The sequence below is a fragment of the Jaculus jaculus genome, chromosome 9, assembly GCF_020740685.1.
Source record: "Jaculus jaculus isolate mJacJac1 chromosome 9, mJacJac1.mat.Y.cur, whole genome shotgun sequence".
Classification (NCBI taxonomy): domain Eukaryota; kingdom Metazoa; phylum Chordata; class Mammalia; order Rodentia; family Dipodidae; genus Jaculus; species Jaculus jaculus.
The window spans coordinates 85,091,763-85,118,220 of NC_059110.1; the positions used below are offsets into that span (position 1 = coordinate 85,091,763).

General features: G+C 42.6%; 1 protein-coding gene and 1 pseudogene across 1 annotated transcript in view; one reads left to right on the forward strand and one right to left on the reverse strand.

The window, feature by feature from the left end:
- Positions 1–26,458, reverse strand: part of Efcab5 (EF-hand calcium binding domain 5) — a 147,528-nt gene that overhangs the window by 15,187 nt on the left and 105,883 nt on the right. The window contains exons 15-21 of the mRNA XM_045159537.1: positions 24,871–25,040; positions 19,713–19,941; positions 12,682–12,834; positions 9,416–9,516; positions 6,772–7,025; positions 3,078–3,364; positions 2,435–2,531 (exon numbers count right to left, since the gene is read on the reverse strand). Coding sequence (XP_045015472.1) covers positions 2,435–2,531; positions 3,078–3,364; positions 6,772–7,025; positions 9,416–9,516; positions 12,682–12,834; positions 19,713–19,941; positions 24,871–25,040 — 1,291 coding nt within the window. The remainder of the gene's footprint in view (positions 1–2,434; positions 2,532–3,077; positions 3,365–6,771; positions 7,026–9,415; positions 9,517–12,681; positions 12,835–19,712; positions 19,942–24,870; positions 25,041–26,458) is intronic.
- Positions 21,900–23,025, forward strand: LOC105944717 (annotated as a pseudogene).

Consider the following 26,458-nt stretch of genomic DNA (forward strand, 5'->3'; position numbering starts at 1 on the left):
ATTATTGGCATGCACCACCATGGCTATGACTAATTTTTCCTAAGTTATGAAGAAGCAGCAGCAAACTTTGAATGCGTTCTTCACTGGTTCACTCACATGTGAACGCAAGTGAGCGAGTGAGCTCTTGCATGCCCACTCCTCCTAGGTGTGGCCTAGACTTGTCGCTTCAGACCCAAGGGCGTCACTGCTCTGCGGTGCTGCTGGCTCTTCTCTGTGAGAGGTCTACGTTACTAGTCTCTACACACTAACAATCTTTTATTCTGTTTGGCTCTGTATTGAAGCTAAAAGATAAAAGCCTTTGATTAATGCCCCTGTTCTCATTGTTTATTTGCTGTTTTGAGATCAGGGCCTCCCTAGGTTTCCCAGGCTGGCCTCTCACTTCTGGATTGATGTGAATCTCCTGCCTCAGCCTCCCAAGGAGCTGGGACTATTAGCATGCACCATGGCCAGCTCAGAATGAAGCACTTGGGAGGCTGAGGAAGGAGGAGCACCCTGAATCCCAGGTCAGCCCGAGCTAGAGTGAAACTCTTCCTCAAAAAGAAAGAAAGAAGGAAAGCTGGGCGTGGTGGCGCATGCCTTTAATCCCAGCACTCGGGAGGCAGAGGTAGGAGGATCGCCATGAGTTCAAGGCCATCCTGAGATGACAGAGTTAATTCCAGGTCAGCCTGGACCAGAGTGAGACCCTACCTCGAAAAACCAAAAAAAAAAAAAAGAAAGAAAGAAAGAAAGAAAGAAAGGGATGGAGGCATGGCTTAGCAGTTAAGGCATTTGCCTGCAAAGCCAAAGGATTTAGGTTCCATTCCCAAGGACTCATGCACACCAAATACACAAAGTGGCACATGCGCCTGGAGTTCATTTGCAGTGGCTGGAGGCTCTGGTGCACCCATTCTCTCTCTCTCTCCCCCTCTTTCTGTCAAATAAATAAATAAAATTTAAAAAAAAAATAAAGGAAGATGGCTGGAGAGAAGGCTTGGCAGGTAAGGCACTTGCCTGCAAAACCAGAGGACCCAGGTGCCATTCCCCAGGACCCATGTAGGCCAGATATGCAAAGTGGTGCATGCATCTGAAGTTTGTAGTGGCTGAGGGCCCTGGCACACCCATTCACTCTCTCTCTCTTCCTTTTTCTGCCAAAGAAATAAATAATAAATAAATAAAATTTTTAAGAAGATGGCTCGAAAGAAGGCTTAGTAGTTAAGGTGCTTGCCTGCAATGCCTAAGGACCCAAGTTTGGTTCTCCAGGACCCATGTAAACTAGATGCACAAGGTGGCACATGCGTCTGGAGTTCATTTGTAATGGCTAACGGCCCTGGTGCACCCATTCTCATCCTCTCTCTCTGTATCTAATAAAGAAATAAATACTAATCAAGAAAGAGAGCTGGTCATGGTGGTGCATGCCTTTAATCCTAGCACTCATGAGGCAGAGGTAGGAGAACTGCTGAGAGTTCGAGGCCACCCTGTGACTACATAGTGAATTCCAGGTTAACCTAGGCCAGAGTGAGACCCTACCACAGAAAACAGAAAACAAACAAACAAAAAATCAAGAAAGATAAGAAAAACAACAACGAAAACCTAAATAATGCACATATGGGCAATAAATGAGAGATAAATGATAGAGGCACTTCAGATTTCTTTGTCTATTTAGCATAGACACCTTTGGGAATATAGTATATTATAGATTGTGTTCCTCCTTTTAGAAAACAATCATTTACATATTTTTATTTTTAAAATATATTGTTATTTATTTATTTGAGAGAGAGAGAGAGAAAGAGAGAGAGAGAGAGAGCAAATGGGCACACCAGGGCCTCTAGCCACTGTAAACAAACTCCAGATGCATGTGCCCCCTTGTGCATCTGGCTTACATGGGTCCTGGAGAGTTGAACTGGGATCCACTGGCTTTGTAGGCAAATGCCTTAACCGCTAAGCCATCTCTCCAGCCCCAATCATTTATAGTTTAGCTTTTAACTCAGTTTATGAGTTATTTGTTTCACTCTAATAAAAATTTTGGCTGAGATGCACAGGGTGGCACATGCATCTGGAGTTTGTTTACAGTGGCTAGAGGCCCTGGCATGCCCATTCTCTCTCTCTTTCTTTTTCTCTCCTTGTTTCTCTCTCTTTCTGTCAAATAAATAAAATTTAAAAAAAAATCTCAGGCTGGAGGGATGGTTTAGCAGTTAAGCCATTTGCCTGCAAAGCCAATGAACCTAGGTTCGATTCCCCAGTACCCATGTAAGCCAGATGGACAAGGTGGCACATGCGTCTGGAGTTTGTTTGCAGTGGCTAAAGGCCCTAGTGTACCCATTCTGTCTTTCTCTATATATATCTGCCTCTTTCTGTCTCCAATAAATAAATATATAAACCATCCCTTCAGCCCCCAATTTTTAAAAAATCTTTTAATTATATTGGTAAAGATTTAAATGATTAAGCAGAAAATTACCTCTGACTTGTTTATCAATGATCTGTAAATTAACTTTCACATGACTGGCAGTTGGATCAAAGTCACAAATACTCTTAACTAGATATTTGTTAACATTCTGTGAACAAGAACAAAAGGAAAGTTACAGGATCACCAAGTAGAAATGTAGTACATATGAGAAGATTTTTACCAGGCAACTTCTAGCGTTAGCTGTCATGACAATGATTACCTTGGGGTATGTGGTTTGGGAGAGAAGTGTTAAGAGAAAGAGAACAGAGGAGGGCATCTGGGGTGTCACACATGTTCTTTTATTTTCTTCCGTGTGGGTTACGTGATGTTTTCTCATGTGAAGATTCTTGCATTTGTACATCTGTAAGTTGCCACTATGATTTGTATAAGTTATTAATCAATAAAAAGAGTACTTTATAAAAAAGAAATGTAGGATTGGAGAGATAGCTCAGTGGTTAAAGCCTTGCAAAGCCTAAGCCTGGGCTCGATTCCCCAGGACCCACATAAAGCCAGATGCGCAAAGTGGCGCATGCATCTGGAGATCATTTGCAGTGGCTGGTGGCCCTGCTGTGCCCAATCCTTCACTCTTTCTCCCCACACCCTCTCTGCTTGCAAACAAATAAAAATAGTTTTAGAAAAGAAAAAGGAAACGTACAAGTTTATACTTTTCCCAGTCATCCATGTCATTTGCGAATTCCCTGGGTGAGTGAAAGAACAAGATGACCCCCCTCAGGATGTCATGCACTAGCTTGATGTTGGCGTCCATCTCCTGGAACTCGCTGTCATCATGCAGCTTCTTCTCTGCCATAGCACTGTAATCGTACATCAGTACTGACACAAACTCCATGTGGTCGAGCTGCTGGAGGCCTTCCTGGATCTCTTGCAGCATGACTCGGAAGAAGAGAATTCCTGCTCTCTGGACTTCTCCTGCCTTTTCCATCTCTGGAATTACAGAATGATTTCTCACATTGTTGTTCTGTCACACATAGTACTTTTCACACATTCTGTGAATATTAGGCCTTTTTTTTTCAGGCAAAAGAAGACCATGTTCTATGATTTAATTTAATTATTGATTGATTGATTTCTTTTTTTTTTTTCCCTGAGGTAGGATCTCACTCTAGTCCAGGCTGACCTGGAATTCACCATGTAGTCTCACGATGGCCTCAAGATCACAGCGATCCTCCTACTTCTGCCTCCCGAGTGCTGGGATTAAAGCCATATGCACCACCACACCAGGCTATATTATTTTATTTTCAAGGCAGGGTCTCACTCACTTTAGCCCAGGTTGTCTTGGAACTCACTCTGTATAGGATGGCTTCTAACGCACAGCAATCCTACTTCAGTCTCCTCAGTGCGGGAGTTAAAAGTGTGCGCCAACAAGTCTGGCTATGGCCTATGATTTTTTTTTTTTTTTTTTTTTTTGTTCTTTGGGGTAGGGTTTCACTCTAGCCCAGGCTGACCTGGAATTCACTATGTAATTTCAGGGTGGCCTTGAACTCACAGAGATCCTCCTACCTCTGCCTTCTGAGCCCTGGGATTAAAGGCATGCTGCCACCATGCCTGACAAACATGTCTCCATTAAAAAAATTTTTTTTGTTTATTTTTATTTATTTATTTGAGACAGACAGAGAAAGAGGCAGAAAAGAGAAAGAGAGAGAGAGAATGGGCACACCAGGGCCTCCAGCCACTGCAAATGAACTCCAGATGCATGAGCCACCTTGTGCATCTGGCTTACGTGGGTCCTGAGGAATTGAGCCTCAAACCAGGGTCCTTAGGCTTCACAGGCAAGCACTTAAACACTAATGTCTTCGTTTTTTTTTTTTTTTTTAAATTATGATTGCCATTTTACAATTGTAAGTCTCAGTTTCCAAGAAGTGACCCAGGCCACCCATCTCAATTACAAAAGCAATGTCATTTCCCTGATATGGCCCAAGTGGCTCAAGCCCCTAGGCAAGGCTGAATGGTCCACAAGCAAAGAATTCCAATGGCCCCCACTCCTGCTTTATAAACCTCCTATCTGTAAGGGAAGTTGCTCCTGGCTTGCTTGGCCAGAGCCTTCTCGGGCTCCCCTCACCCCAATAAAGCATGTCTTAGTGATTGGGCTGAGCCTTTCCTTTCATTGTGCACTTTCCCTCTAACAATTAGTTCTATCTTTTAAAATATCTTTTCCCTCTTTTGTGAGACCAGAGCTAATCCCTACTTCCCTGGTGAGCCATGAGAATTAAATGGGACAATATAATTTAAAAGTGCCTAGTCTAGAGCCCTGCGTGGTGGCGCACACCTTTAATCCCAGCACTGGGGAGGCAGAGGTAGGAGGACCACCATGAGTTCGAGGCCAGTCAGACTACACAGTGAATTTCATGTCAGTCTGGGCTATAGTGAGACCCTACCTTGAAAAGCCAAAAAAAAAAAAAAAAAAAAGTACCTAATCTAGTTGGGCCTGGTGACACAGGCCTATTCTGTCCCAGCTACTTGAGAGGCTGAAGCAGGAGGATTAATAAGTTCAAGGCCAGCCTGGACTCCATAATGAGTGCAAAGCCAGCCTGAGCAATGTAGCGAGACTCTTATCTCAAAATAAAAAATAGGACTGGAGCACTGGAGAGAGAGAGAGAGAGCTCAGCAGTGAAGTGTGCTTCCTGTGCAAGTATGAGAGCCTGAGAATGACTGAGTTCAAATCTCCAGAACCCATATAAACAGCTGGGCATGGCTGTAACCCTAGTCCTATGGGGAGCAGAGACAGGAAAAATCATCAGGTCTTGTGAACAGCAAGCACCAAAATCAGTATGAGACTCTCATGAGAAAAAACAGGCAGGTGGGTGATGGAGGGGGGACAACTGGTGATTCCCTCCACAGGGCATGCACAGGATGCCACATCAGCACATACATGTGCAAGCACCATACACAACACATTATACATATTACACACATGCAAAAAAAAAAAGTCTGGGGATGCAGCTTAGCAACAGAGCACTTGCCTAGCATGTGTAAAGTTCTGAGTTCAATTCCCAGTACTGGGAAAAAAAGTTAGTCTGAGGACTTGCACACATAAACATTCATAAAACATGCATTTCGAGCCAGATGTGGGCACATGCCTTTAATCCCAGTACTCAGGAGGCAGAAGGAGGATTGCTGTGAGTTCGAGGCCACCCTGATACTACATAGTGAATTCCAGGTCAGCCTGGGCTAGAGTGAGACCCTGCCCCGAAAAACCAAAACCAAAAACAACAACAACAACAAAAACAACCATCCATTTCCTCCCTCCCTTTCTTTTTTCCTTTTGACAGGGGTTTGCTATATTGCCCAGGGTGATCTCTAATTCCTGGGTACAAACAATCCTCTTGCTTCAGTCTCCCAAGTACCTATATCATCATACTTGGCTTTCCTCTTGTTTTCTATGACTGTGAAATGGCTGGAAACATTTCTGCTTAATCCCACACAGTGTTTAATGCTGTGTGATATTGTGGACAGATTTGCCAGATCTAGGTAAATCTAGCTTTTACCATTTGTTTACTTTCTCTGAATTTTACTTTCTTCACTTGTAAAATAGAATATCTCCCCTGACCTCATAATATTTTGGCAAGCTTAAAAGAAAGAGGATAGTTAAAGTGTTTAGAGGCTAGAGAAATGGCACAGCAGTTAAAGGTGCGTTTTTGCAAACCCTGATGACCCAGGTTCAATTCCTCAGTAAAGCCAGATGCAAAAAGTGGCACATGCATATGGAGTTCTTTTACAGTGGCAGGTGGCCCTGGCATGCCCATACTCACTCACTCTCTCTCTCTCAATTTCCCTTTCTGCCTCTTTCTTTCAGTCTCAAAAAGATAAATAAAAATGTTTTAGAAGGGCTTGAGAGATGGCTTAGCAGTTAAGGCATTTGCCTGCAAAGCCAAAGGCCCCAGGTTCAATTCCTCAAGACCCATGTAAGCCAAATGCACAAGGTGGTGCATGTGTCTGGAATTTGTCTGCAGCAGCTAGAGGCCCTGGTGTGTCCATTCTGTCTCTCCCTCCTTCTCTCTCTCTCTCAAGTAAATCAAATCAAATAAAAATAAAAATGTTCTAAAAAATAAAGTGTTGAGCACATGATGGGTCACTTAATAATGCTAATTCCATCTTGCCTGTATGAGTACTTCCATTTCTAAAACTACGTGGTTTATCCAAGATAATGTGCTCCTCTGCCCTTTGCTTTAATTTATAGATCATGCATACTCATCAGGCTAACTGCATAAGGAATTCTTTTCACATGGAAAGTTAAGATCTACATATTGAAGCAATTAATTTTACAAACTTTATATTTCATCTCAGTGTCTGCCTTTCCCCCCAATTAAACCCATGTATCTAGACTGTCACCATACCTAAGACCAAGTTTTTCTTGACGTCTCCAGAGAATTCACCCAGTATTTCATTGCAGGCAGCTTGGATCATCTTGGTCATTTTCTGTAGGTCTTTATATTCTTGATACAACAACATCCTACTCCGGCCAATGTTAACATCAAGGATACCCAGAGCCTTTCCTGTTCTCTCTCGCAGTGGAATGATTATGTGAGTTTCTCCACTGGCAGAGGCCAAGACAACTTCTGAAGTATCTGTACACTTAAAGAGGAAGTCTCTGAAACCAAGGCCAGATAAGCGCATCAGCTTGTTCACAACACTCCACCCAAACACATCAGATTACTCTCTCTTGTGCCCACCTCACTGCCCCCATGCCAGCCATTGCTGTCTCATCTGCCTCAAATGCTTTAGCCTTGATTTCTCACAGTCTGTCCTTTGCTCCACTCATCTAGAAGTTTCTCTGCTTGAACATCCCTTCAGCAGAGGAGCCTTTCTCCCCATCTCATCCAGCAGCTGTGTGTCACAATGCTCTACTTCCTTGGCTATCAGTAGTTAATCTGAAGGTGTCTGGGTTTTTTGTTTGCTTATTATTCAAAATGTGTGGGTTGAAGGCTGGAAGGAAGCCAGGCGTGGTGGCGCAAGCCTTTAATTCCAGCACTCTGGAGGCAGAAGTAGAGGATCACCATGAGTTCAAGACCAGCCTGAGACTACATAGCGAATTCCAGGTCAGCGTGGGCTAGAGTGAGACCCTACCTCAGAAAAACAAAACAAAAAAAAAAAAAAGAGGAAAGCTAGAAGGAATGATGCATGTGTCAGGTTCCCTAGAAGCAGAACCCGAGACAAGGCTGCTTATGCACGTGCTCTCAGGAGGACCCTGTGATAGGCTGTGGGGAAAAGGACAGAGAAGAAGAAACTAAATAGAAGTGTACCTTCAGTTTAGACTCAGCTTTATCCCAAGGAGGTCTAGGGTCAACTGTCCCAAAAAATATATTTTACCCTGAAGCAAGGGAGAGTCTTTTTCTTTTTTATAGTTTCATTTTTGGTGTGTGTAGTATTGGTGTGTATGTGTGTGTGTTACATTCACATGTGTGTGTAGATGTGTATGCCCTGTGCCCTGTGGGTCAGAGGAAGACATCAGCTGTCAAACATTCTGCATTTCCCCAAGACAGAGTCTCTCAACGAACCTGGAGCTCACTGTTTTTTGGGTTCCACTCCCCTTTCCACCTCTCCCCACTACACACATACGTTTGCACACACACACAGCACTGAGATCTCAGTCGTGTGTGGCCATGCCTGGGTTTTTACCCACCCACTGAGCCATCTCCCTAGCCCACAAGGGAGGGCCTTTTAAAAAATGTTTTACTTTACTTATTTGAGAGAGTGAGAAAGAAAGAGGCAGAGAGAGAGAGAGAGAGAGGGAGAGAACAGGTGCGCCAGGGCCTCCAGTCATAGCAAACGAATTCCTGATGCATGTGCCCCCTTGTGCATCTGGCTTAACATGGGTCCTGGGGAATCGAACTGAGGTCTTTTGGCTTTGCAGGCAAACGCCTTAACCACTAAGCTATCCTCCAGCCCAGGAGGGTCTTTGTTTTTTAGCCTAACACTAGTCTGTGATTAGCTCTCAGCTGCTCTAGGTGTGTGGTGGGAGTTTGTGGTGTGCACACGCTCAGGTACCTCAGGCACTTGCTGGTGAGGGCCTCCAACGACCAAGGGCGCTCCGCTAGAGAAAGTCAACATGTGGATGTGGCTACCTGCAGCAGTATCTCCAGCAGCTTCCAAAGCATGCTGGGGTCTGGGCTTGACATCTACCATATTCCCTTTCAGCGAGAGAGGCCAAGAGACTGGGATTTTCATGGAAATGTAGTAGCTGCTTCTTTCTCTAGTGAGGCATAGACACATATCTTTTAGAATCATTCTATATCCTGTTTGTGCTAGTGATTACAAAAATATATACATTACCGTGCTCAGAACTGTGATGTAAAACAGGTGATTTATGTTGTGTGTAAACTAAACTAAAGAAAGAATAAAGAAGTTTTCTTTTGTAATTTTTTTTTTGAGACAGAGAAAGAGAGAGAATGGGTGTGTCAGGGCCTCTAGCTCCTGAGAATGAACTCTAGATGCATGCACCACCTTGTGCATCTGGTTTATGTGGGACCTGGAGAATCAAACTTGAATCCTTAGGCATCACAGGTGAGCATCTTAACCGCTAAATCATCTTTCCAGCCCTAAAGAAGTGTTTTATATTTTATTTTTATTTATTTATAAAAAAGAGAAAGATATATATATATATATATATATATACATATATATATATATAGAGAGAGAGAGACAGACAGACAGACAGACAGACAGACAGACACAGAGAGAGACAGACACAGAGAGACAGAGAAAGAATGGGCATGCCAGGCAGGGCCTCCAGCTGCTGCAAAAGAACTCCAGATGCATGTGCCACCATGTGCATCTGGCTTACGTGGGTCCTGGGGAGTAGAACTCTGGTCCTTTGGCTTTGAAGACAAGTGCCTTAACTACTAAGCCATCTCTCCAGCCCAATAAAGAAGTTTTCAGAATGAGTCATTACGACTAATAGAAAAGAGAATCTGTGTCTTTCAGATCTGCAATCACGCCAGGGGAAGTGTGGCAGTCAAACAAAACAGATATGTCTCATACCTGAAGATACATGACTTCCTGACGATGGTAGGGGGTTCTGTGTAGACTTTTGTCTGACCCAAATGCTCTGTAACCATCATGGTACGCAAAACATAGTCCTCCTTGGAAAGAGGAAGAGATTTCATTAGAGAGGAGTGATTAGACCTTTTGAGAACAGGTAAATAGAAAAAACTGGAAAGTTTAGATGACCTCTATCTTCTTCTTCTTCTTCTTCTTCGTTTTTTTTACTTCTATCTTTAAGAACAGTGATGTTGTACTTGTTCAGTACCATTAAGGAATAAAGTATTCCAAAAGAGGATATTTTCAAAAGAATGGATTTTTTAAGTAAAAATTTTAAAATTTTTTTAATTTAATTTTTATTTATTTATTTGAGAGAGAGAATGGGCCCACCAGGGCTCCTAGCCACTGCAAATAAACTCCAGACACATGCTCCCCCTTGTGCATCTAATGTGGGTGCTAGGGAATTGAACCTGGGTCCTTTGGCTTTGCAGGAAAATGCCTTAACAGCTAAGCCATCCCTCCAGCCAGAATGCTTGATTTTTTTTTTTTCAAGGTAGAGTCTCGCTCTATCCTGTAATTCACTATGTGGTCTCAGAGTGGCCTCAAACTCATGGCAATCCTCCTACTTCTGCCTCCCAAGTGCTGGGATTTAAGGCGTGCGCCACCACGCCCAGCTTAATGTTTGATTTTTAAAAAAATATTTCATTTATTTATTTGACAGAGAGAAAGAGGGGAGAGAGAGAGAGGGACGCCAGGGCCTTCAGCCACTAAAAACGAACTCCAGATGCATTTGCCACTTTATGTATCTGGCTTTACATGGGTACTGCGGAATCAAACCCGGCTGTTAGGTTTTGCTAGAAAGCACCTTCAATTATGGAGACATCTCTCCAGCCCTAGAATGTTTGATTTTAAAGATTGTTATATGAGTTGCTAACTTGAAGTTTATCTAAGAACTGCGAAATGAGGGCAGGGGAGATGACTTAGTGTATAAAACACTTACTGTGCAACTCTTGTGTACCTAAGTTTGGATCCCCAGATCCCTTACACACACATGTGCGAACATGCATGCACACAAAGATGAATACTGTGGTGGTCATCTATCATCACAGGGTGCATACAGAGAGAGGGGTAGCAGAGACAGAAGAATTTCCCAGAAGCTCATGAACAGAAGGGTGAATATTGAGAGACCCCGTTTCAAATAAGGTATCAAGTGAGGAGTGACCCAAAAGGTGTCCTTTGACCTCCACATGTGAACTGTGATAACTGTGTGCTCATGGTCAGCATATAGACACACACACACACACACTAAATACAAAAAATTTTTCTTTTACTTTGGTTTTTTGAGGTAGGCTCTCACTCTTAGCTCAGGCTGACCTGGAATTCACTATGCAGTCTCATGGTGGCCTTGAACTCAAGTAATCCTACCTCTGCCTCCCGAGTCCTGGGATTAAAGGCGTATGCCACCATGCCTGTCTTCCATCTTATTCTTTTGAGACAGGGTCTCTCACTGAAGAGTTTACCAGTTTGACAAAGCTAGCTAGTCAGTAAGCCCTAGGGATTCTCCTGTGTCTGCTGCCCCAGTGCTGTGATTATAGGCATGTGCCACCATGCCGTTTTGATGTGGGTGGTAGGGATATAAGTGCAAGTTCTCAGGCTTGCATAGTAAGCAGTGTCTGCTGAGTCTTCTCTCCAGCCCCTGCATGATTTATTTGACGCATGAGAAAATAGTTGTACCAGGGCCTACTTCCACTGCAGACATGCTCCAGATGCATGCACCACTTTGTGCATCTGCTTTTATGTGGGTACTAGGGAATTGAACCCAGGCCATCAGGCTTTGCAATCAAGTGCCTTTAAGTGCTGAGCCATCTCTCCAGCCCTGCATGTAGTTTTTTTTTTTTTTTTAATTATTAATTGATTTACGTGAGAGAGAAAAAGAGGCAGAGAGAAAGAGAGAGAGAGAATGGGCACGCTAGGGCCTCTAGCCACTGCAAATGAACTCCAGATGCATGTGCCCCCTTGTGCATCTGGCTTACATGGGTCCTGGAGAGTCAAACTGGGATCCTTTGGCTTTGCAGGCAAACACCTTAACTGCTAAGCCATCTCTCCAGCCCTGTGCGTGAAGTTTTTAATGGCTGCTCCAAAATATTCATGTCCTTTGTACATATCGGTCAAACTAGCATGTGGGAGACTAAAGCAGAAGGATCAACAGTTCAAGGCCAGCCTTGGCTACAGAATAAGTACAAGGTCAGCTTGGCCATATGAGCCCCTCATTGATATGTATTTAATAGTTTCCTTCTGCTTTCCAATGTTCTATTAGCGGTTCTCAATGGACGAGCCAAACAGAAATCAAAAGACCAAGAAGATCATTGTTCCCAACTACATTGAGTAAGCTAGAGAAGAAAGTGGATCTGAAGGGGCTGCAGAAGGGGTCAGGAAAGGCTTGTGAGGTCATGATAGTTCATACAGCAACCTTTGCCATTCTTTACATCAAAACCTTACCACAGTGGTTTGTACCTAGGACAGAACCCTAACTGTAGCCTTGGACAGGCAGTTCTGGTCTCTGCCCCACTACAATATCACTCAAACTTGGGGTGCTGCAGGGCCTCCTTTCCTCCCACCTGGCTGTATGGTCTTTCTCACCACTGCAAATGGCCCTGGGTCGAATGGCTCATGACAAAATGGCTTTGTCCATGTTGTGAAGATTCTGACATCACATACTAGGAAGCCATGCTTCTTTCTGACTTCTTTGGACTATTTTGGCCATTTCCATGGTGTCCTAGGAACTGCATTTCTCAAGGCCCTGAAAAAATGCTCCCGAATCCTCCCCAGACCCTACACACTCTGGTTGTTGCAACCAAGAGTTTTAAATTGGGGGCGTGGCTTTTAGTTTGTTTTGTGGCTATGGGGATCAAACCCAGGACCTTGATCATGCAAGGCAAATGTTCTAACCCTGAGCCATATTCCTCTCAGATGTTTTTTATTTATTTATTTATTTGAGAGTGACAGACACAGAGAGAAAGACAGATAGAGGGAGAGAGAGGGAATGGGCGCGCCAGGGCTTCCAGCCTCTGCAAACGAACTCCAGATGCGTGCGCCCCCTTGTGCATCTGGCTAACGTGGGACCTGGGGAACCAAGCCTCGATCCGGGGTCCTTAGGCTTCACAGGCAAGCACTTAACCACTAAACCATCTCTCCAGCCCTCAGATGGTTTTTAAATACCAATAAGACATTAACATCTAATCACTCTGTTATATTGAAAAGCCTACCAGGTCTGAGGTAGGCTCAACAAAGCATGTAGTGATGGAGCTGATGCCAGATGTGATGTTGAAGAGCCACTTAATGCCAGTGGCCACAATGTGCAGGATGTGCTCCCTGCTGTGAACATAGTGATAGGCAGCGCTAAAAGCATTGGCAACACCCTGTGAAGACAGAAGATTCAAATTGTGCTTTATAACAAAGTAATGCATTAATCAAATTATCTTTTAAATTCATGGCCATCTACTTCCTACAAATTAATTCCGATATATTCTGAAAAAGTAGCATTTCAGGTTCTGTTATGCAGAAGAGATCAAAGGTATAGAGTGATTCACATAACTTTTTGGGTGATGTGATAATCATCCAGGGAACATTGCAATGTGTGCTATCTGCACACAGTGCCAAAAGAATAAGATAAGATGTAAAATGAGAGCAAAATGTTCAAAAGCCCAGATTCTAGCCCTGGGTAGGAGCTGCTCTAATATGATACCAATATTCATGTTTGCATTTAAGGTCTCTGCTACAACAGATAGGATATGTTTGGTTTCAAAACTTGTAAATATTAGGTACACTGCCTTCTCATAAGCATAAAGGGACTTTACTCCACACAGAAGGGATAGGAACTTCATGGAACCCATATGTGGTCTTATTAAGAAAATCAAGGCCACAAATTCTTCTAAATATGAGACAGAGAGAGAGAAAGATTCAAGTCATCTACGGGGAGCTCAGGAGGCTTTACCTCCAAGGTCTAGAGAGCCTTTTTTTTTTTTTTTTTTTTTTTTTTTGTAGAGAGAGCCAATTTTTTTAAAAAAATATTTTGTTTATTTATTTATGAGACAGAGACAGATAGGGAGAAAGAGAGAATGGGCACACCAAGGCCTCTAGCCACTGCATACGAACCCCAGACACATGTGCTCTTTTGTGCATCTGGTGTACTTGGGTCCTGGGCAATTGAACCCAGGTCCTTAGGCTTTGCAGGCAAATGCAATAACCACTAAGCAATTTCCCCAGTCCCCTTGTTTTTTTGAAGGTAGGGTCTCACTCTAGCCCAGGCTGACCTGGAATTCACTATGTAATCTCAGAGTGGCCTCGAACTCACAGTGATCCTCCTACCTTTGCCTCCTAAATGCTGTCACTCTCAAATAAATAAATAAAAATAAACAAAAAAAGTTTTAAAAAAGTCCCCAGGAGATCATAGACAAGCTTTGGAAATCAGAAATGAAGAAACTTCCAGGGCTGGAGAGATGGCTTAGCAGTTAAGGCACTTGCTTGTCAAGCCTAAGGACCCAAGTTTGATTCCCCAGTACTCATATAATCCAGATGCATATGTGCTTGGAGTTCTTTTGCAGTGGCTAGAGGCCCTGGCATGGCCAATCTCTCTCTCTCTCTACCTATTTGCCTTATTCTCTCTCTCTCCTTCTCAAATAAATAAAGTACTTTTTAAAAAACGGGGCTGGAGAGATGGCTTAGCAGTTAAGGTGCTTGTCTGCAAAGCCAAAGAACCCAGATTCGATTCCCAAGGACCTATGTAAGCCAGATGCACAAGATGATGCATGTGTCTGGAGTTCTCTTGCAGTGGCTGGAAGCCCTGGCGTGCCCATTCTCTCTCTCTCTCAAATAAATAAATAAAAATAAAAATAACAAGGGCTAGAGAGATGGCTTAGTGGTTAAGGCTAAAGCTAAAGAACTCAGGTTCAATTCCCTAGGACCCACATTAGCCAGATGCACAAGGTGGCACATGCGTCTTGAGTTCGTTTTCAGCAGCTGGAGACCCTGGTGTGCCCATTCTGTCTCACATAAATAAAAAAAAAAAGAGAATAATAAAAATAAGAAGCTTCAATAGCACATAATCCCTTTTTCCATTTTACCATAGGGGAAAGGAACTGGTCATAGACATGGCAGACTCCCATACACCATAGAAATAGCTCAAATTCCAACAAGAGCACTCTCCAGCAAGAAACAACCATGGAACTACCACACTTTGGTTCCAGAGGAAGGGAAGCTCACAATTCAGTGCAATGGCCTCACTGCAGTATTAAGACTCTGAAGGTGGAATGGAATTGCTTATCAAAGACAAGCGAGGAAGTCCCAATGAAAGAGTCACCATTCCTGGAGCTGAGGAAGTCCAGATAAGAGCCAAATATCAGGCCAGTTCATTTGCAAATCCAATATCTCTAACTAGTCCTTACTCTTTCTATACTAATCCTATTTCCAATATCTAAGATCATCTTAGTAGATCAGCTTGACATCCGAGATTCTGTTCCTACCCTCTGTTACTTCCTTTGTTTGTGTGTGTATGTGAGTGCATGTGAGGGTGAATTTGTACTTTGTTTTTGCTTTGTCTGTGTTATTTAGTTTTTTTTTTTTTTTCTTACTCTTCCCCTCTATATTTTCTTCTTCCAAAGAACATAGTCTGTTCTGGTTTGCAGAAACTCTGAGCCTCAGATGACTGTGGAATGGAACTATTCAACTTTAGCTGTTAGCATACTTTTACCTTTCTCCCTTCAGTTTATATTTAATGAAAAAAATCTCCTATCCCCAACTTTCTTTTTCCTTTTTGCTCCTATGGCTCTTTCTATATCAACCCAATACTAAAGTATTTGTTCTATGCAGTTTTCTCCTTTTTGTCTTTTTCTATGTCACAAACCCACAGTAACTGATATGGTAGTAAATACAATACTATCAATGTTCTCTTACTCCCTAAAATAATTAGTACTCAAGTGGTGATTATTTTCCAACAGACTACTACTGTTTTGGAATGGGTCTATCCTAAGGCAGTGACTGTTGTGACAGGTAGCATTATACTTGAAGGCAGGATGGGATAGTACCTGGTACCGTGAACACAAGTCTAACAGAAGAGAACATGCCAAGCCTACTATAAGCCAGTTCCTTCTGAATGTAGCAAATGTCTCCATTGAAAGAAGAAAAGTGACCTAAATTTGAAGATAAAAGAAAAAAATCCAACCAATGATCTAACTTCTGATGTGAAAAACCAAGTACAAGAAAACAAATAATGTGAAAGTCAAATCAACAAGTTCCTCCAAAACCCACCAGTCCCAGGGTGAGGACCCCCCGATGGCAGAGACTTAGATGAAATTCCACACAAGGAATTTTTAAAACTGATGATAAAAGGGCTGAACATGGTGGTACATGCCTTTAATCCCACCACTCAGGAGGCAGAGGTAGGAGGATCATTGTGAGTTCAAGGCTACCCTGAGAATACATAGTGAATTCCAGGTCAGCCTAGACTAAAGTGAGACTCTACCTCAAAAAAAAAAAAAAAAAAAAAAAAAAAAAAAAAAAAAAAAAAAAGATAAATATGTGCCAAGAGATGAAAGAATCCCAAGAGAATACACATAATCAACTGAATGAAATAAGAAAGTCAATGGAAGGTATGAAAATAGAATTCAATAAAGAGAAGTACTGAAGGAAAAAAAAAACTGCAATGATGCTGGAAAAATACAGTAAGTGAAATAAAAACTTCAGTGGAAAGCCTTACTAATATAATAACAGATATTGAGAACAGACTATCAGGACTTTCAGACAAGGTAGAGGGATTGGTATATTTTAGTCAAGAAAAACAATCAATTTACAGAAATATACAGATGTAGCATGCAAGACCTTTGAGACATCATGAAAAGACCAAATCTATGAATTGTGAGCATAGAAGAAGACCATGTCAAAGGAATAGAGAATATTTTCAACAGGCATATAAGAAAAATTCCCAAATCTAGGGGAAAAGTTACCTATTTAGATACAAGAGGCATATAGAACACCAAATAGACAAGAACAGAAAAGAAATTCCCAATGTCAGATTGTAGTTAAAACATTAAGTGAACAGAACAATGAAAGGATACTGCAAGTTTCAGGAAAGAAACTCCAGGCCACATGCAAAGGCAGGCCCATCAGAATAACAGTGACTTTATTAAAAGCTAAAAGGGCTTGGAATTATGTATTTCAATCCTGAAAGACCACAATTGCCAACCCAGTCTACTATACCTGTCAAAACTATCAGTCATAATTGAAGGAGAAAGAAAACTTTTCCATGATAAAAGTTGGCTAAGGGAATTTATGCCCACCAAAACACTTCTACTGAGGATACTGAAAGTAACACTTCAGAGTTAAGAGATGGAGAAACACACCCAAGAAGCTACAAAGAAACAATAAATGATATAACCTTGAATATTATTTTTTTTTTCTTTTTGGTTTTCCAAGGTAGGGTCTCTCTCTAGCCCAGGCTGACATAGAATTCACAGTCTCAAAGTGGCCTTGAATTTATGGCAATTCTCCTACCTCTGCCTCCCAAGTGCTGGGATTAAAAACATGTGCCACCACACCCAACACCATTTCTTTTGTTGTTGTTGTCTTTTCAAGGTAGGGACTCGCTCTGGCCCAGGCTGACCTGGAATTTACTATGTAGTCTCAGGGTGGCTTTAACCTCATGGCAATCCTCTTACCTTTGCCTCCCAAGTTCTGGGATTAAAGGCATGTACCACCACACCTGACCTGGCACAATTTCTTAATCAAAACACACAGACTGGGGCTGGAGAGATGGCTTAGCGGTTAAGCGCTTGCCTGTGAAGCCTAAGGACCCCGGTTCGAGGCTCGGTTCCCCAGGTCCCAAGTTAGCCAGATGCACGAGGGGGCGCACGCGTCTGGAGTTCGTTTGCAGAGGCTGGAAGCCCTGGCGCGCCCATTCTCTCTCTCTCCCTCTATCTGTCTTTCTCTCTGTGTCTGTCGCTCTCAAATAAATAAATAAAAAAAATTAAAAAAAAAAACAAAAACACACAGACTGGGGCTGGAGGGTTGGCTTAGCAGTTAAGGCACTGGCCTGCAAAGCCAAAAGACCTAGGTTCAATTCCCCAGGACCCACATAAGCCAGATGCACAAGGGGCACATGTATCTGGAGTTCGTTTGCAGCAGCTGGAAGCCCAGGTGTGCCCATTCTCTCTCTCTCTTTCTCTGTCTCTCTCTGCCTGTTTCCCTCTCTAAAATAAAATAAAATAAAATAAAATAAAATAAAATAAAATAAAATAAAATAAAATAAAATAAAATAAAATAAAATAAAATAAAATAAAATAAAATAAAATGACACAGACTAGCAGACTGGATTAGAAAACAGGAAACTGGTCAGGCATAGTGAAATCATGCCTTTACTCCCAGTCCTCAGGAGGCTGAAGTAGGAAGATTGTCATGAGTTTGAGGCCAGCATAGGCTACAGAGTGAGTTCCAGGTTAGCCTGGACTAGAATCAGACCCTGCTTAAAAAGAAAAAAAGGGGGGGGGGAATGGAAAGATGGCTTAGCGGTTAAGGCACTTTCCTGCAAAGCAAAAGGACCCAGGTTCGATTCTCCAGGTCCCATGTAAGCCAGATGCACATGGTGATGCATGTATCTGGAGTTTGTTTGCAATGACTAGAAGCCCTAGTATGCTCATTCTCATTCTCTGTCTCTAATAAATAATAAATAAAATAAATCTTAGAAAAAGAAAACAGGATACATCTCACTAATTTACAGCAGCTTTGGTTTCCTCCTTTTGGTTTCCTGAGCCTGTCACTGTTTCACCATAAACTGGGGGGGGGGAGGGGAATGTGGGGAGGGGAGAGTGTATGAAACCCTGCACCTCCCAGAGCAGCGAGTGGCAGCTAATTGTTGCTGGGACAGAGGAGTCAGGCTCATGCCTGGTATAGTCACTATTAAGTTTCCCATTCCACAGTGAATAATCTTCCACCCATGATTATGCAAGAAACCCTAATTTAACTGAATGGGTTTAAAAAGAAAGGCATGAGGGCTGGAGAGATGGCTTAGTGGTTAAGTGCTTGCCTGTGAAGCCTAAGGACCCTGGTTCGAGGCTCAATTCCCCAGGACCTAAATCAGCCAGATGCACAAGGTGGCGGCGCATGCATCTGGAGCTCATTTGCAGTGGCTGAAGGCCCTGGAACACCCATTTTCTCTCTCTCTCTCTCTCTCTCTCTCTGCCTCTTTTTCTCTCTGTCTGTCACTCTCAAATAAATAAACAAAAATTAAGAAAAAGGAAAGGCATGAAAGGAAGAGGAGGATTAATGGGGAAGGAGGATATTAGAGGGAGGGGGAGGGTGATAAGAGAGGGTAATTGTGAGAAATAAGATCAAAATGTATTATATATGTGTGCTATGAAAATTTCAAAACTGGAAAGATGTGTAAGTACAAATAAATACAATTTTTTAAAAGCAGTATAATCTGAGAAAGACTCTCCCGCTTTCCTCAGTTATTCCCCCCAGTAAGTGGAAATAGAAAATGAAGAAAGACTGGGTTGATGATTGTACAAGGCAAGGGCTTGCAGGGGAACAGACGGTGAGGACACAGCAAGCGCCTGACCTGCTGCTTCACTCCATAGTCCCCTGCCTCCGCACACACATCCAGTCTTCCTTCATTGCAATTCCTGCCATCATATTAAATCAAAATTCTTTTTTTTGTATGCTCATGGTAGGATTTCACTGTAGCCCAGGCTGACCTGCAAGTTACTCTGTAGCCCTAGGCTACAAGTGTTGGGATTAAAGGTATGTGCCACCACACCCAGCAAAAACACCAAAATCCTTGTAGGCATGTTTTAAATATTAGTCATACTCTTAAAAGTCCCTACCAATTTTGTGATCTAATTTGAAAACATAAACACTCAAGAAACATTTAGGCTTTTACCTTTTTCTCTGACCTCAGAATTTATAACAATGAAATCAAGAGCTATGAGGATGCGTACCATATTTAGTGGAAAGAACACAGAATTTACAGGAAGCACTGTTAACAACACAAACATGTCCCTTCTGCAGGTTCATGTCTAATTTTGGGGTCTAAGTGGCTTGATTGTTGAACTTCTGTGAGATAGCATTAACTTATACTCCTATGGTTAATACCATGAGACACATATTAACAATATTCCTAGAGAGTCTGGGGCACGGACATGCATCCAAGGCCCAGAGTCCTTACTCTCCCTTAGTTTCAGGTTTCTCCTGTTTAAGACATGTAGACAGAGAGGCTATCACTGCACATGAGGATTCCTCCACTTACCTGATAGAACCTGATCTCATGAGGTAGGAAGACGCTTATTTCCTGGGGATCTCTTAGAGTATCGACTGCCAGGACACCAAAAATCCTCATGTATGCATCCTGAAGAGGTAGAGCCAGGAATGACCCTTTGTGTTCATTCATTTTGCGGGATTTGTTCCAGAAGTAGATGTTTCCATGGTGCTGGACTTGGGGGACATGGATTGGCCTGCCTTTATCCACTACTGTAAAGCTGAGGAAAAAATGGATACAAGGACAGGAAAAAGGCACAAGGGGAGGCCTGAGATTAAGCCATGGAGGAATCAAGATCTGTTCTATACTCACAGGCTTGACATGCAAGAGAAGTGAATTAGATAAGATTACTGGTTTTCAAGTAGGCTTTATCTCAGATATGTAAGGATGGTTCAACATATACAAATCAATAAATGTAATACACTCTATCAATGGACTGAAGGATAAAAATTACATGATCATCTCATTAGATGCAGAAAAAGCATTTGACAAAATCCAACATCCCTTCGTGATAAAAGTTCTACAGAAACTGGGAATAGAAGGAACATATCTCAGCATAATAAAGACTATTTATGACAAACCTACAGCCAACATAATACTAAATGAGGAAAAACTTGAAACTTTTCAACTAAAATCAGGAACAAGGCTGTCCACTGTCCCCACTTTTATTTAATATAGTACTGGAAGTCTTAGCCATAGCAATAAGGCAAGAGACACACATAAAAGGGATACAAATTGGAAAAGAAGATATCAAATTATCATTATTTACAGATGATATTATTCTTTACATAAAGAACCCGAAAGACTCTACCAGAAAAGTGTTAAAGCTGACAAACACTTTTAGTAACATAACAGGATACAATGTAAACACACAGAAATCAGTAGCCTTCCTATATACTAACAACAAACATGCTAAAGATTAAATCAGAGACTCACTCCCATTTACAATTGCCTCAATAAAATAAAATAAAATAAAGTACCCTGGAATAAACTTAACCAAGGAAGTGAAGGATCTCTACAGTGAAAACTATAAAACACTCAAGACAGAAATGGCAGAAGACACTGGGAAATGGAAAAACATCTCATGTTCTTGGATTGGAAGAATCAATATTGTGAAAAATATCAATCTTACCAAAAGCAATCTACACATTTAAATGTAATTCCCATCAAAATTCCATCCCTGGCATTCTTCATGGAAATAGAAAAAAAATCCTAAAATTCATTTGTAAGCACAAAAAACCTCGAATATCTAAAACAATTTTGAGCAACAAAAATAAGGCTGGTGGTGTCACCATACCTGATTTTCATCTATATTGCAGAGCCCTAGTAATAAAAACAGCATGGTACTGGCACAAAACAGACACATATATCGGTGGAACAGAATAGAGGGCCCAGATATAAGTCTGGGCAGCTACAACCACCTGATTTTTGACAAAAATGCAAAAATGCTCCTTGGAGAAAAAGACAGCCTCTTTGACAAATGGTGCTGAGAAAGCTGGATATCTATACGTGGGAGGATGAAAATAGATCCTTATCTTTCTCCATGTACAAGAATTAAGTCCAAGTGGATCAAAAAACTTAATATCAGATCCAAAACTCTGAAATTGCTAGAGGAAAAGGTAGGGGAAACCCTTCAACATATTAGCATAGATAATGACTTTCTGAATATAACCCCAGTTGCTCAGGAAATAAAACCACTAATTAACCACTGAGATCTCATGAAATTACAAAGCATTTGTACAGCAAGGGGCACTGTGAATAGAGCAAGGAGGCAACCTGCAGAATGGGAGAAAATCTTTGTCAGCTATACATCTGACAAAGGATTAATATACAGGATACACAAAAAACACAAAAAGCTACATAATAGGAAACCAGAGGCAACCTTGCCAGTCACTGTTGAGGCGGCTGTGGGTGTACATTGCAGAGGTCCATCTCGGTGGGCTGGGCAAGGCTGGCGCCTGGTGGCGAAGGTGGGTTCCCAGAGTGGACAACCATGGCCCCCAGCTAGGATGGTGGGAAAAGCCACAGAAGCCCAGGATGCTGGCAAGGTGGCACGGTGGCACCTCAGTGATCTCAAGCGCTGACCATCTTTCTGAAGTAGAATCTCTATGGCATGAACATTTCTTGGACACAATTTTGAGCAAAATATCTGATTGATAACAAGGCAGCCACATCAGGATGGTTGGAAAACTGAAGCAGAACCTACTACTGGCCTGTCTGGTGATTAGCTCCGTGGCGGTGATTTACTTGGACTAGCATGCTGTGGAGTGCCATCGCAGAATACAGGAGCGAAGCCAGCCAGTCAGATTGGAGGACACAAGGAGTACCGTGAGACCTGGCTTGGACATCAAAGCCAACAAAACTTTGCCTATCACAAAGATGTGCCTTTAATATTATTGGAGGTGTGCCTCAAAGTGGAACCACACTCATGAGGGCCATGCTAGATGCACACCCTGATATTCCTTGTGGAGAAGAAGCTGGGGTCATCCCTCACAAGCTGGCCCTGAAGCAGATGTGGTCCTGGTCTAGTACAGAGAAGATCTACCTAGATGAGGCCAGTGTCACTGACGAAGTGCTGGGTTCTGCCATGCAAGCCTTCTTCCTGGAGATCATTGCTGGGCATGGGGAATCTGCTCCATATTTATATAACAAAGATCCTTTCACCCTAAAATCCTTGACTTACCTTGCTAGGTTATTCCCCAATGCCAAACTCCTCCTGATGGCCCAGGGTGGCCAGATATCAGTACATTCAATGATTTCTCGAAAAGTTACTATAGCTGGATTTGACCTGAATGGCTACAGGACTGACCAAGTGGAACTGTGCCATAGAGACCATGTATAACCAGTGTATGGAGGTTGGTTATAAACAGTGCACATTGGTGCACTATGGGCAGCTCATCTTACATCCTGGGTGGTGGATGACAATGCTCTTACAGTTCTTCCATTTCTCTGGAACCACTCAGTGCTGCACCATGGAGAGATGACTGGGAAAGCCGGGGGAGTGTCTCTGTCAAAAGTGGACAGATTGACAGACCAGGTCGTCAAGCCTGTCAACGTGGGGGCTCTGTCAAGGTGGGTTGGGAAGGTACCTGCAGATGTTTTACAGGACATGGCAATGATTGCACCAAGCTTGGTTGGATATGACCCATATGCCAATCCTCCTAAGTATGGGAAACCAGACCTCAAGACCCTTGAAAGCGCCAGAAGGGTCTATAAAGGAGAATTTCAACTACCTGAATTTCTTAAAGAAAAACCCAGACTGAGCAAGTGGAGTAGTAGCAGAGCCTGGAAGCTTTCACGGTGAGGGAAGACTACTGCTGTCCCTTGCTGGGAGCAGTGGGGTGTCCACAGAAGGTAAAGCTGGTACCTCCGGTTCTCTTGCCTGTCTCCTGCCTCTGACAGAGGAGGTGCTGCTCACAGCTGGGCCTCTGCTCACTGATTCCAAGGGCACCCATAGACCATGCAGGAGGAAAAGATCATGACATCAAAATAAGAGAGACTGACTGAGAGGGAGAGGGGATGTGATGGAGAGTAAAGTTGTGAAGGGGAAAGTGTAGGTGGGAACGGAATTATCATGGTTCATTGTCTATAATTATAAAAGTTGTCAAAAATTTGAAAAGGAGGGGGCTAGAGAGATGGTTTAGTGGTTAAGGTACTTGCCTGTGAAGCCAAAGGATCCAGGTTCGATTCTCCAGGACCCAAGTAAGCCAGATGCACAAGGTAGTGTATGCATTTCTAGAGTTTGTTTACAGTGGCTGGATGCCCTGGCATGCCCATTCTCTCTCTCTTTCTGCTTCTTTTACCTCTCTCAAATAAATAAATATAAATAAATATTTAAAAATAAAATAATATTTAAAAAAGATTACTAGTTTGGAGGGTCTGACCTGAGGGGAAAAAAAAAAAAAAGCAGTCTTAGAGCTGGAAGTGTAGCTCAATGGCAGAGCTCCTGCCTGTCATGTGTGAGGCCCTGGATTTGATCACCTGAACCACAAAAGAAAAACAGAAACAAACGATAAGAACAAAATCCCTTACATATTACCAGGAGAAACATATATAAACCCAATGCAGGAGATACAGTTTAACGAGCTGATACTGTAAAGCTGAGCTCCGACATGGTGATTCATGGCCAGAGTTAGCCCTAGAAACAAAAAAGTACAATCTTGGGCTGGAGAGATGGCTCAGAGGTTAAGGTGCTTGCTTACAAAGTCTAATGACCTGGGTTCAATTATCCAGTACCCATGTAACCCCAGATGGACAAAGTGGCACATGCATCTGGAGTTTGTTTGCAGCATATGGAGGCCCTGGCAAGCCCAATCTCTCTCTCTCCCTGACTCTCTCTGCTTGAAAATAAATAAATCAATAATAAATAAATAAAATTTTTTTAAAAAATTAAAAGCATAATCTAGAAGAATAAAATCATCCAGCACTGGACACCCATCAGGCCTCACTCTGGAAGCACTGGTGACTTGAGACAGTTATCCCTTGAGAAGTTCAGTTTACTTCAGAAGGGGAAGGAAATGTTGTTTTAGAAAGATGAATCCAGAGTCAGGCATGGTGGCATACACCTAGCACTTAGGAGAATGTAGGCAGGAGGATCAGGAGTTCAAAATTAGCCTTGGCTACATTGTGAGTCCAAGACAAGCTTGAGCTACATGAGCTCCTGTTTCATAAAACAAATAGGGACCTGGAGGAATTGCTTAGCGGTTAAGGTGTTTGCCTGCAAAGCCAAAGGATCCAGGTTCAATTTCCCAGGATCCACATTAGCCAGACACACAAGGGGGCACACATGTCTGGAGTTCATCTGATGTGGCTGGAGGCCCTAGCATGCCCTCTCTCTCTCTCTCTCTGTCCCCCTCTTTCTCTGTCAAATAAATTAATTTAAAAAAATAGGGAGGCTGGATGTGGTGGTGCACGCCTTTAGTCCCAGCACTGGGAGGCAGAGGTAGGAGGATCACTGTGAGTTTGGGGCCAGCCTGAGACTATAGAGTGAATTCCAGGTCCAGCTTGGCTAGAGAGAGACCCTACCTCAAAAAGAAAAAAAAAGAAAGGAAGAAAGAAAAACAAATAGGAAGGTAGGGAATGAGCAAGGGAGGGAGAGAGGAAGGAAAGAAGAGAGGAAAGGAGGGAGGAAGCTCTTCAACAATACTACCTGATTCCCTTCATGTCCCTGTAGAGCACTCTGTTCAGTACAAAGGGAGCGTCATCTAGGGTACAAGCCACATTCCTCAAGAGGACATTTCCTCTATCTGGCAGTAGCAGATTTTCCTCCAAGAGGGAAATGTGAGCACTGATCTTCTTACTTCCATGGACTTCAGCATCCTGTGGCAAAATATTACTGATTGTGTATTTGTCAACAGCCTCAATCCTTTGCTAGCCAATCTGAAAACTTGGAATCTATAATTTCACAGTCCTCAGTACGTGATGCAAGTATCACCATTCATAGGCAGTAGGGAAAGGACTGGCCCCACAGCTGTTCTCCAAAGCTGAGTTTTGCTTAGTGAGTTGAATGGATTTCCTGTATGCAATTAGAATTGCTTTACTGGCTGGGCATGGTGGCACACGCCTTTAATCACAGCACTAGGAGGCAGAGGTAGGAAGAATGCCAAGTTCAAGGTCAGCCTGAGACTGCATAGTGAATTCCAGGTCAACCTTGGCTAGACAAAGACCCTACCTCAAAAAAACAAAAATAAACAGGAAAAAAAACCACAAAACAAAAACCAGAACTGCTTTACTGAAAACCAACCAAACCAAACTTCTCAATTTCATTTAGAAGTTTAAAACTTGGATCCTTTTGAACCATAGTCATATGTTTTGGGCTTCCATTAAAAGTATTTAGTTGAGGGCTAGAGAAATGACTTAGCAGTTAAGGTGCTGCGAAGCCAAATGACCCAGATTTAACTCTCCAGAGCCCATGTAAGCCAGATGTACAAGGTGGCACACGCATCTGGAGTTCATTTGCAGTGGCTAGAGGCCCTGCTACACTCTCTCTATATATATTCCCTCTTTCTCTCTCTCAAATAAATAAATAAATAAAAATTTTAAGTATGCATTTGAGGGCTGGAGAGATGGTTTAGTGGTTAAAACACTTGCCTGTGAAGACTAAGGGCCCAGGTTTGATTCTCCAGGTCTCATGTAAAACAGATGCACAAGGTGGCACATGCATTTGGAGTTAGTTTGCAGTGGCTAGAGGCTCTGGTGCATCTATTCTCTATCTCTCTCTCTCTCCCTCTCTCTAATAAGTAAATTTAAAAAAATTTAAAGTATTTATTTGAGAGAGCTGCAGCAAGAAGTTTCCTTTATTTCACTTACCTCTTTACCATTTAAACATGTGAGTGTTAAAAAAAAAAAGTGCAAGTCGGACATGTGGTGGTGGCACGCCTTTAATCCCAGCACTCAAGAGGCAGAGGTAGGAGGATCACCATGAGTTCGTGAGTTTAAGGCCAGCCTGAGACTACATAGTGAATTCCAGTCCAGTCTGGGCTAGAGTGAGACTCTATCTCAAAAAAAAAAAATAAATAAAAAGCAAGCCACGCATGGTGGCACACGCCTTTAATCCCAGCACTTGGGAGGCAGAGGTAGGAGGACTGCTGTGAGTTCAAGGCCACCCTGAGGCTACATAGTGAATTCCAGGTCAGCCTGAGTTAGAGTGAAACCCTACCTTGAAAAAAGAAATACTCTTATGGAACTCAAGTTTGAATATTTGATTGAAGTCATTTAAGGAAAGGATTTCTTGGAGC